This window comes from Paralichthys olivaceus, chromosome 19, assembly GCF_024713975.1.
Source record: "Paralichthys olivaceus isolate ysfri-2021 chromosome 19, ASM2471397v2, whole genome shotgun sequence".
Classification (NCBI taxonomy): domain Eukaryota; kingdom Metazoa; phylum Chordata; class Actinopteri; order Pleuronectiformes; family Paralichthyidae; genus Paralichthys; species Paralichthys olivaceus.
Genome location: NC_091111.1, coordinates 14,185,397 through 14,198,125, shown reverse-complemented (window position 1 = coordinate 14,198,125; position 12,729 = coordinate 14,185,397). Strand labels below are relative to the sequence as shown.

Sequence of the window (12,729 nt, the reverse complement as noted above, 5' to 3'; positions counted from 1 at the left end):
TTTTGGAACCCTGAACCCTGCCCCTTTATGCTGTGATGATGGACCACTAGACGGGCGGGAAGGTTCCGTTAAAAGGAAATGTATAATTCAACGCGGGGTTAGGGTTAGGCATTTAGTTTTGATGGTTAAGGTCAGGGACTAGAGAATGCATTATGCCAATGAGTGTCCTCACTAAGATAGAAGTGCAAACGTGTGAGTGAGTGTGTCTTTAAAGATGCAGTGTGTTGGTAATCACTGCACCACCTCAGGCTCTTTTGTGACCCTCACTTTAAAAACATTAATGGGGCGTCCATCGAAATTGAAGAAGACAATCCAATTAATAGAGCTACAGTCTGTGCTTGAAGGTACGTTTTCTCAACATGAGAGATTAAAAAACAAGACGTTAAAAAAAAAGCTTAATTATTCAGTAGTTTCTTATTGTTATTACTTGGGTTTAAGTCGTAAAACTGACAACCAGGGACAAAGCAGCTGGGATTTATATGAAGTTATGCTTCACTGACTCCTATCTGCGAAATTTGGTTTAAAAAAGTCAGGGGAAATGAGGGGTGTTTCTCTTTTATAGAATCCATTTTGCAAAGACATCCTACAACTTTAATGTTTTTATTCACACTCGCAACTCATCTTGACCCTGCTCCCAGCAGATGTTTGTTGCAAAAGACCTTCCAGGGATGAACCCATTACGGTAATTACCCAGCAACAAACAGTCGACTGACAAAGCTAAAGACTATTGTGGAGTACTTAAAGAGCTAAGGAGTCGGTGGCAACCAAAACAGAGCTAAAAGGAGGCGGCTGAAAATAATTGAAAATTATATTTTGTTATTTTCAACGTCATTCCTTTAATTTGTAATATCGTCATAGCTCAATTTTATTTGCCTTGGAATGATTTATATGTACTGTATTTATTTAGTGTTTATCGACCACTCAAAGTGCTTTGCAGTAAAAGTTGCATTCATCCATTCACACGGCACTTCTATAAATAGCACATTTTCTATCACACACTGTTTATACACTGTCAACACAGCTGTCAAGGGCAATTCAGGGTTCAGTATCTAGCTCAAAGAACACTTCAGACAGCAGACCAGAAGAGTCAGGGATCAATCGACCGATCTAGTTAGTGGACGACCCTCTGTACCTCCTGAGCCACAGGCACTCACAAGCGTTGCTTGCGTTACTTGAGCTCTATAGAAAGCTTAAAGTGAAAACAGAACTAAACAGTGAAGCTAAGCTAAAAGGGAAATCAGAACTTTATGAGTCTGTGAAGAATGAAAACTTCTTTCAACATCACAATGACTCTGTATGCAAAATACTAACAATTGTGGCCCCACATGAATTTGCACGACAACGTGCCTGCTAGAAAGATCTCGAGAGAATAAAAACATGCAATATGCCTTCTACACAATTTCTTCACAATTTCCCCAAAAGCCAAATGTCACCAAATTGACAGACTGAGGCCAGTTGAGTGACGAGTTATTGGAGTATGACGCAGACAAGGGAACAGACTGACGTTTTTCAGACTGCAGAGGTTACAGCGTGGGTGGAAGAAAGAATACTTAATAGGGTACATATTGTGAATGCTACACAAACTAATCATTGTTCAAGTCTCATAAAAACATAAATGGTAGGAATTCAATAGCAATTGCGGTAGCAGGTGCTTACTGATAGTGGAATATGGACGTTAAACCCCAGGATACACTTTTTCAGAGAGGCAGATGAAAGAAACCCTCGATGAGTGTCTGCACAGACTTTAATGGAATAGAAGCATGGGCTCCCAGGACAGGACTCTCTGGGCGGAAGAGTAACTCTCAACATCTTTGATATCAGCCTTGTGCAGGCTGCATATTAGGGAAGAGAAATTACAAGCTGCTCAAACAAAAGGTTAAACTTTTCAGTTACATTTAACTGGCTAACATGCTTTTAAAGTCATCATTTCTGGACAGTAGCTCAAGGATGTCTTGTCTCATGCTCGTATATGTCGGGCAACCAGTCATCTTCGCCCCGTGTGCCAGTGATTAACTGCCGGGTGGGATGTCAGAGGGCTGCTCTTCACTTTGATGATGACTCACTGTGCCATGGCGCTTTTGATCCTCTCCCCAGCTTTGTGAATAAAGAATACACTTTGATTGACGCTGTGCACATTATGGCCGTTTGAGGGTTGGCAGGGGAGAAAAAGACGCGTCTGTCATGTTGAAAAGCCCTGTCTCTGCTGCTGAGGGCCAAGTTGGAGGGAAGCACTTTTTGAGCTGCTGTACAATGACTATTATGAGTCATACCCTGCCCGGCAGCTATCCGTCCTTTGTCATGTGCAGCATGCTTGATTTCAGCTGTGTTTGATCAACACCCACAGCTATTTAAAACACACAGAGAGCCCGAATACAGATTGGGTTGGTTCCAGTTATGTGCTGAGATGAACATTTGGTGCCCATCATGCACTCCATGTGACACGCAAAAGAAGAGTGAGCATCAGCCTTAATCAAACATAATTGATGATAAAAAATGAGCTTAGCCACTTCTATAAAACACGGCCCCCTTCTTAGTTTCCGATCCTCTTCAGTATTCTCACCCAGTGCAACCTCATAAGCATTACCAGCATATAATGCAGGGATAACAAGAAAACAAGAAAAAGGGAATCTAAGAGCAAGTAACATACAAACCCTGGGTATTGTGTTTCGACTAATTGTGTGCGCCTATGAATTGCACAAACTAGGGAGAAAGGACTGAACCTGCCAAAAAAAATAATGACAACAAAATGTAAAACAAACGTGTTTAGAATTTCAATGCGCCACCACGGTGATCCATTAGATACAGTAGATAGCCACTGGGGTAATGCATCACAGACAAGGCCCTGTGAGAGAAGCTGAGGTGGTTTTAATTCAGAAAAGGAAATTTGCTGAGCACCTAAGAGATGTCACGGTCATTCGTCAGTGCAGCTTGTAGAACCGAGCAGACATCTTCTTGGTTATTGGCCCCAGCAGGAAACATAAGACAGGTCTTAACATGTATCCAGGGATTTGAGGATATAGTGGCGTCCTGTGTTATAATCAGTAGAGGATGTATGCGATCAATGTGCGGTTAGAGAATGTTATCAGGCTGTGAGAGATTGGATAAAGACGTGACCCGCAGACTGTGATCCTGTCAGCAACCTTTCAGGCAGGGGAAAATGTGGGGATGTGTCTGAAGAGCTTTCATACGTGCACACCATGTGAGTGCACGTGTGTATGTGTGCATTTCAAACGTGTGTGCTCAGTTTCTGTGTGTGTGCAAGGCTTTGTTCAGCTGAGCTGTGCTGAGCTGTGCTGAGCTGTTCTCTGTGCAATGGGCAAATTCAAAGCAATCTGCCACCTCTCCCAAAACTAGCCAAGCGCTGACTGTAACACAAAGGATGGTGCAGAACACCTGCTGAGATGATGGAGATGGCTGGCATCCAAGACAACATATGGGCCTCATTCTAGCCCTAATGAAGACAACCTGACATAAATATCGGACAAAACAGTCTGCTCTGAAGACCTTCACTGTCCCACAGCAGTGTTGCTGACATTGACGTAAACATTTGATCATCCTTGGAGTGTCGAGGTGGGAGTAAGGAGAGCGAGCACATTAGGGAGAGTTGATGTAATACAATTCATTTAATGCAGCTTCGGAAAAGCACAAACATCTCAGTCCCCTTTGAAGCCCACAGGTAACGGAGCACATCATCCACAGTTGCAGGATGAAATGATTCTTGCTGCTGTAAACAAGCGATAGCTCAGCCCTCACAAGGTGCATCAACTGTCAGAACACCTCAGTATAAAGAGAAAAGCTTCTTGGAGCTTGAAAGACTTGACGATTCTTAAACGGTGAGGTTATGTCAAAAAGACAAACATCAATCTATCGAGAACACAGGTAATAAATGGTTTGTGTGTGTTCAAAAGCAGCACCACCATGTGGTTGTACTTGAACAACTTTCCGGTTGCACTGACTAGAGATGCTCTGATGCCATTTTTCTCTTCCCAATACTGATTCCTGGACATGACGAAACAGATCAAGTACCAGAGCATTTAACAAAATTAAAGCATTAACAGCTGAATGCTACTAACCTGTATGCACGTGATGATTGCTATCATTGTTGAATGGCCTGGCTCAGGTTAAACCCACTCGAAAACAAACAGAACGAATACCATAGAACTCCTTTTATTGTTCACTCTGACAGTCATAACTACGGTTCCTTATTTTAACAGCTCTGGCTAATGCTACACTACCGGAAATCACTTCTTTACTACTCTAAAAAAGGTACTTGCCAGTGGCAGTAGAGCACGACTTTGGAGCGGTAAAAAAGAAGAAATTTCCAGCAAAAGAAAAGTGCAGTTTTGTCTGGGTTAAACTAATTTAATTTAAAGACTTGGTTTTGGGTCGATACATAGATTTGTCTAAACACCAACCAGGCTGTATCGGCAGTCATTTCTGATGTTGGTATCAGAATGTCTCTTGTGCTGAGTGGTTTGTTCTTTAGTCCAAATAGATCTGCACTGTGTTCTTTGGTACAACTTGTAAAAAAAAAAAAAAAAGAAGCACTGATGCCACTTTCTTTGTCCATGTTGTGATCCATATGGAAGCCTGCAGCCAGACAGGGAGGCTAAGTGTTAATACAAGTGCCCGACAAGGAAACTCTGGCTATTCAGAGAGATAATGGCCTGGGCCACAGACACAATAATAGCCTCCCTCTGTGAAATAATGTTGTGCTGCCAGTTCACAGCCCTCTGTGTTGCCTATTTATAGTACACCATAATTAATACGCTGTAATTGAAGCATATAAGCATAGCTGAAACGTACAGGCGGCTGTACGCAGTGGCCCTGTGCTCTTGCAAGAGAATAGTTGGGCATCGATGTGAGATGATAGTCGTCACAGCTGTCAAATTACATATCAACCAGCATTTCTTTGACGTCTTTTTTTCCCTCCAAGTCTGCGGTGCAGCCATGTCCTAATCTCTAGCCTCGAGTCAGACATCGTAAGTGCTGAAGAGAATATGCAAAACAGAGCTGGGTGCCGTTGTCGTTTCACACAGACAAAGACACTTTTGTACTGAATATGACAGCGAGGATTAATAATCATCCATTACTGTCAATGTTCATCAGCTTCCTGTTTCATGTGGCACCCATGCACCATCTTATCACGCCTTGAGATCCGTGTTTCACCGCAGAAGTCATAACTCCTGGAGGTCCAATTTAGCCCATGTGTTATCACGTAGGCGATAATCCGCTTATTACAGAAACAATCTCAAAGTCTTTTTTGATAATTAATGGTGTTTAAATGATGACATGATGTACTGTAAACATGAGAGCAGTCGTCCGTACAGCACATTAATGATCCATAGCTTTCTGCTAATCAGTCAATTAATCACCATCTTATGAATTTAATGTCTTACTTAGGCCTCGTTCTACATAATGGGTTTTAAACATTCAAATCCATGCTCGGATTACAAATGAGACTCGTGGTGGTGGCTCGCTCGTCGTTAACTGGGCTTCAATCAACAGCCTTTGATTTGGGATGTTATTTGATGTAACATGTTATTTTTTCCCCTCAACAAACGGTTATGTTGCAAAGACAGTAAATACTGCATCCACTGAAAGTTATGAAAGAAGCTATTAAATATAGTTTTCCCCTTGTTTCCTTTCAGGGTGTACATACAGTTCATGTTCTTTGAGGTTGGAATTTTTCTGATGAAATATAACCCCCCCACGAGCTTTTGGATCTCAGCTCAAAAAACAGCTTAAAAGCCCATATTGCTCTGGTGATGTCACACAGCGCCCCTGAAAAAAACCCTCATGTTTATTTATTACTTATTTAAATTTGTCAAACGAAGAGCTCAGTTCGTCAGAATGAATTTGACTTTGACTGACAAAAGTAGGCAGTGTGATGGAATAATTTGCAACACATTCCTGGATTGGCTTTTAAACTGAGGTCAATCAATTTCACTAAAAGGTTTGCAATTGTTTGACTAAAATATTTAGCAAATGGCAAAAGCAAAGATTCAAACTTGGTCTGCAGTCTTCGCTAAAAGTGCTGTTGTTGACATTTTGTGTTTTGTTAATGTTTTTCCAACCTCTAACATTTGTCTAATTAGACACCCTTCATTTCATTCATTATGAGTTTCAGAAAAGACATTAATAAGAACAACATCTGGGTGGTGAAAGCTGTCTGACCACTAAAAAAGACCTGCACACAATTGATCCTTTCATCAACAACATTCTATCATTTGCGTATGAGTATCATGGATTACACACATTTAAGACTGAATAAAAGGAATAAATTACTGGCTTAATTGTAACAGATCTATAAACATGAAATGTTTATTAAGCATTGATTAAGTCATTAGAAGCCTAATCTTTTTCGATAGATACATTTCACATGTATCTTTAACTTTTAGCCATGCAGGCAACATTGCCCTGTTGGTTGGTCTGAAATATTTCCCGGAAGATGAAACCTTGTATCTGACATTTTTATGTCTCCATATCTCTTACAATGATGTGTGACACATATTCAAGTCATGACTTTGACACAAATAAAATTTGTGGACTATTTCGGGATATCTGCATGAGACAGAAGTGTTCTGATCATTCACCTAAATCCAACAGCTTTGTTTAGAGGAGCGTTGGCTGTGCTCTCTAAATAATACAGTCATATCTGTAGTTGGAGTTTACCTCAGCTGACAGAAACACTAATGTGATTTATTCCTGTTCTGCCTGAAGGAACCAGTGACGGGGGAGAGCGACAGATAAATTGAAGTTCCCCTTTAAGCCCAAACTTAAACCGAGGGAGATGTTTCTGCTCAATCAACACATTTTACTTCTTTTTTTTCTACCCACGCTATTTAGACATGCTGTGTTATTCATGGATGAGGCCAGTGAACGAGCAGGGCTCCTGCTGGCTAGTCAAGCACTCAGCATCTGTACAGTTTTGTTTTGCTATTTTAAGTATATGACGTAAACATCAGACTGGACTATTGATGAGAGCAGCCCCCCAACCAGCCCGTCACACGCCTCAACGCACACGTGAGGCGGAATACTGAAAGAGGTCAAAACAGAAACACCTTGAAACATCATTTAGTAAAAACAGACTGTAATCGGAGGCTGTAAAGGGAGTTTGAGCTGAATATAATTATCAGTCTACTGTTTGAAGACTCTTGGACCAGATCAAACTGGTTTGTCTGCAGTGTAAAAACTGTTTTTTTCAATAGTTCGGAGCAATTGCAGGAAGTCGACATAAAACAATAGAAGAAGAAAGAGTAGTGGCTCGCAGGATTGTTGTGTTCGCCTCAGACAATGTTTGAACAATGAGGGATGTTCAATTTAATAAAGATTTACAGTGGCAATAAAATTTACAATCTGAACAGGTTCATTCAAAGAAAGGACAGACTGAAAGACTTCCACTTGTCAGATGCACGACAAGAAACCCTAAACCGCCTTATATAATTAAAACAAAATCTATTGCATACCGGGCATAGTGCAATCGTGATTTCCTTGTTGCAGTTTGGACCAAACTGGCTCAAAATATATGCAGGAAGTGTACTCTGCCATCGTTTTTCCCATTTACCCTGGCTTTAAGAAGAAAATATGGTGCCAAGTAATGCAGAGAAAAAGAAAATGAGCTGCCAACGACTCAGCTCCTATACGAGACTATAAAATTGGGTTCTACAGTTTCTAGTAATAAATCTGCGATTAATTTAACGCCCAAAATGAAAACTAGTGGGTATTACCCCAATATGCTGAATGTAATAATACAATCATCGGAGCATATTGAGTCATACATCCAGATGTCCCGAGACAAATTATATACAAGAGAGGTAATGGCATCCTGAAGCAGTTATACTGTAACATGCACTGTGTTCTGTCCTATCTCCAGTGAAATAGGCCATGTTTGAGGCCAAGCTGACACATTACTTGGCTCCTCATACGTTGAGGGCTGTTGGCAATGAAATCTATGTTATATGGCCCAGTAGTGCTGACAGGTTTCTTTCTCTTTCTCCTCCTCCCTCCCCCTCTTCTCCTCTTCCTTTATTTCTCCTTCCTCTAGGCTGAGGAGAGGCTGGCACGCGGCAAGACGAGTTAGAGAGAATGGATCTTCAGCCCGGTGTAAGAGCCTTCCCCCGGGGAAGCCGTCGTCGGACACCAGGCCTCATGGGCCACTGACCTGCTGTCTCTGTGATTTATGGCGGCTGGAGGCCTCTGGCCACTGCAGACTCCTCTCCTCCCTCTTCTCCGTTTCCCCTCGCACACGCTGCAGGATCGCAAGGAGCCACACACACTGCACCACCTTCCACAGGAGTATCCAAAGAGGAATTCCTCGCACATGCAGAGCAGCAGCACAGGCGTACGCACGGATATAGTCTCATGCCGCGCTGTTACTTCCTCAACAGTCTCACGCAAAAATAAACACCCCCATAAACATTTACCCACTGCAGCACCGTGTCCTGCAATCCAATCACATGTCCATTAGCTGGAGCTCACTCAGAGTATTCTCCATTTGACTACGTGTGGATTACTATCAGTCATGGTATGTCAGCTGTAGAGCCCTCGGTGTAGCTGCTGCTCAGGGGCAGGGCTGGATCAATGGAAGTGCGCTGAGTAACGAGGTGATGTTCCCGTTTTCCCATGGTCTGAGAGCAATCAGCAGCCAGCATCTCTCTGCTGACTCCACACACGGCTCCGCTTTTAAGCTGCAATAACACCCCCCCCATACTGGACTATTAGTTGCAGTGACTTGTATTATTTCACTACAAATACACAGTAGGTTGATGTTTGCACCTGTGCACACTAGAGCTGTCAGACCACCTTAAATTCCCTTTTTTCTTCAACTATAAAGGGTTTGGAAGGGGCACACTGCTGCGTTTACCCTCCAGACTTTTCTTTTTTCTTTTAAAAGCTGTGGGTAGAGTGAGAGCCAGCCGGTAACCTCGCCATGGTGTTACCGCCCCCAGACAAACGCCACGTGTGCCTGACCACCATCGTCATCATGACCAGCATGGCCTTCATGGACGCCTACCTGGTGGAGCAGAACCAGGGTCCCAGAAAGATTGGTGTGTGCATTATAGTGCTGGTAGGGGATGTATGCTTCCTCATCGTGCTGCGATATGTGGCGGTGTGGGTTGGAGCAGAGGTGCGCACCGCCCGTCGAGGATACGCCATGATCCTGTGGTTTCTCTACATCTTTGTTCTGGAGATCAAACTCTACTTTGTTTTCCAGAATTGCAAAGCTGACAGGAAAAGCCTAGAGACCGTGGCACGCAAGGCTTTGACGCTATTATTATCAGTGTGCGTGCCAGGTTTATACCTCGTTCTCGTGGCTCTTGATAGTATGGAATATGTGAGGACTTTTAGAAAGAAGGAGGACATGAGGAGCCGTCTGTTCTGGGTGGCCCTGGACCTACTCGACCTGCTGGATATCCAAGCGAACCTGTGGGAGCCCCAGCGGACGGGCTTACCCATCTGGGCTGAGGGCCTGATGTTCTTCTACTGCTACATCCTGCTGCTCATCCTGCCCTGCGTGTCGCTCAGCGAAATCAGCATGCAGGGGGAGCACATGTCGCCCCAGAAGATGATGCTGTACCCGGTCCTGAGCCTGGTCACCATAAACGTGGTCACCATCCTCATACGTGGCGTGAACATGGTGTTGTTTCAGGACAGCCGCGTGTCCACCATCTTTGTCGGCAAGAACGTGGTGGCCATCGCAACCAAGGCGTCCACCTTCCTGGAGTACCGCAGACAGGTGAAGGAGTTCCCCCACCCGCAGAACGCCATGGCGCTAGAGCTGCAGCAGAACTCCGTCAGCCACACACAGCCGCTGCCCAACACCACCAGTTTGCCACATGAACCTTCGCCAGCGCAGGACGTCATTGACACATGACCGCCAGCGCTGGACACTGCACCATTACAGACCGAATGCTTTTTTTATGAAAAGCTCCAGGAGCGGATGTGGATAGAGAAATCAGCTGCATGACAGGATGATATTCTGCTCTTGTCAAGCCCACTTGAACTGCTGTGAAACCATAAAAGAGATTTTCAGCATCACCTGCCTGTCAGAACATACTGTAAACCTACACTTGACTCTGAGTGCAGTGTGCAGACTTAAAAAAAAAAAAAAAAAATCAAAGGTTTTTATCGTGTTACTGTGTTTTTAATTGTTTCACATGTTTTAAAAAGTTCAGACTTCATCAAAAGACAATCTGCACAGTGTGCAGCCCGGTGACATTACATCGTGTAAAATGGTTGGTTCCCCCCCGGTGAGTATCCTGTTTTTTGGGGGGGGTTTTAAAGGTCACTTTTTTTCCCCCCTTCCGACAGTGCATCTGTGGCATTTCCTTTGAATTCCAGCACCAAAGGACGCAGCACTCAGCGTGAAGCACTGATGGAGAGGAGGAGCAGAGAGAGTCAGTGAAGAGGGGCTATCTGAGCTGTGCTAGATGGAGGCTGGTGGCAGACGAATGCTTTTCCCCTTGTGTGTCTGGTTCTGCTGAGAATGAAGCCGCTGCATCAGTGTGATGCTTTATGGCCAAAGGTCTGATTAAAGCACTGGAGCTCGGCACTGTACACATCCACCGCAGGCATTGAAGCTTGCGTTTTACTGTGTGTTTGACTTTAGAGTATGCCTGAAAGAGAGGGTGCCTTCGCCACGGGAGGTTAATGTTATTTCCAAACCCTTTGGAAGATTTCACGAGCGGATGATGTGTGTGATGACTTGCAAATGAGACCAATAATGTTGTGATGTCAGAAGAAGAAAAAAAAAAAAATCAAGATGGGGGGAAAGATCATTTTTGATTCCTGTACTATACATTCCTCTAAAACTAGCTCAAGCCTTGAAGTCAGAGAATGCAGAGATCCAGTGAACCAACAAAAGATTAAAAGATAAACAGAAAATGCTTTTTTCTGATGTTATTCAGTTTATTATTATCATTATTATTATAATTATTATTATGTACATTCTTTACTTGTTGGAGGTCAATGATGTTTTAATAAAAGATAATATAAGAATAGTGATGACGGCATGATTTCTTTTTCCACATTGTTGATTATGATTAAACTCAATTGTATTAAGTGCTCTTGTTCTGCTTAAAAAGCCACAACTACATGACAGTGAAGTCATTTCCATTATGTTTTGCTTGGAGGAATCCACACAGCACATAAATATTTAGGCTGAGCAGCCTCCCCCTGGACTCCGGCATTAATTTTCCCCCCCTCAGGCTACATTTGCAGGAAGCCAGTGAAAGATTTATCTCTAAAATGTGATAACAATGTATGCACCTTTCCTCAAATTGTTTTTCTCCTTTACTTTTCCCAGTTCTCATTATCACGTCTCTACGAGTTTATTTATTTATTTTTTGTTTGGTTCACACTAATCTTCTCTGCAGCGACTAGCATCGGTTAATATACATAACTTTTACAGCAGGTGACTGGTGTTCATGTGGCCCGGCAGATAATTTTGTTGACTGACCCGAGTGTTTGTCGCGGAGGTGAAGAGGTCAGACGAGAGAAGTGGCTTCACTTTCGTGAGGTTAACTGAAGGTTAACTGCTGATCTTGACACTCATGCGCTGAATTGCCCCAATTCTGATAATGGTCAGCTAGACAGTGACAGAGAGACCGATCACAAGAGACAAGACATTTTCCCTTTACTTTAAATGAGCAGAATGTAGGACATTTTTTTGGCTGTAGTATTCCTCACAAATTCAGCCTCGTCCATATTAAGGCTCATTTACGTTAGAAAAGAGATACGTCCATTTCAAACAATATGACCATCACCGCCCACATACTTCTATGCATCCTGTATTTTGACATTGTTATTCTGCAATATATCCACTAGTGGGCAGCACAGAGTCAAGTTTTTTTATGTTAAGCATAAATGAGCCATTAGTGTATTGGACATGGACCGAACTTAAAAGTAAAAAGTACATTTTCCTCGAAGATCTTATGCAGCTGTTATCACACTGATGTATATTCAAGTTTTCATGTTTCATGTTAAGTTTGTTCCTAGTTATTTAATAAAAACGAGGTGAAACCTCATGATCGACAGAGACTGACTCACGATTGGTCAAGAGTGCACCTCGGCAGGACCTTGCTACTTTAGCACCATCCCATGATTGCTTCTGTGCAAGATGGCAGCATTCATATCTGGGACTTTTAAACTTGATTTCTAGACAGTAGGAGGAAGGGGAGACTGGTCATCCATCTTTAAAAACAGTCTATGGAATATTGACTCTATAGCTGTGTCTTAATTAAACGCGTACACCGCTTCGTACAAACCGAAAGAAGACGGTCTGGTCTTCCTACTGCGCCACCAGCTTGTCCTGCCATTACAGCAGTCGCCTAGCAACAAAGCTATAGACGAAAACACAACCTTCATTGGCCACATTTGGAGGAGCCTTCAAATTGGGAGAGTCTAGTTGCGCAGCTGTGATGCAGTCGGTCTACGAATGCAGCCGACCAAGGATGCGGCCCTGAATGGAGAAACAGTGAACGTTTGGATGTTAATAAGAACAGAAACAGAAAACTGTCATTTGCTGCAGTGGTGAACCGACAATAAGGTGAAAAGTCTGTTTGTCTATTCACCAAATGTCTTCAGCAAAGGCAGACGATGTAAAAACGTATTTATATCTTTAATCAAATTCAGATAAAGGTGCGCGTGCTGTTTCATTGTGTTTACCTGCCCTCTAACCATGGAGGTTATTCTGAAGATAGGAAAAAAATACAGTGCTGATTTCAT

At 42.9% G+C, this 12,729-nt stretch overlaps 1 protein-coding gene across 1 annotated transcript in view; it reads left to right on the top strand.

Annotated features, from left to right (window-relative positions):
• tmem121ab (transmembrane protein 121Ab) overlaps positions 1-12,321 on the top strand; it is a 43,623-nt gene extending 31,302 nt beyond the window's left edge. The window contains exon 2 of the mRNA XM_069515449.1: positions 8,048-12,321. Coding sequence (XP_069371550.1) covers positions 8,933-9,877 — 945 coding nt within the window. The 5' untranslated portion in view covers positions 8,048-8,932 and the 3' untranslated portion in view covers positions 9,878-12,321. The remainder of the gene's footprint in view (positions 1-8,047) is intronic.
• The last annotated feature ends 408 nt before the right edge of the window (positions 12,322-12,729 follow it).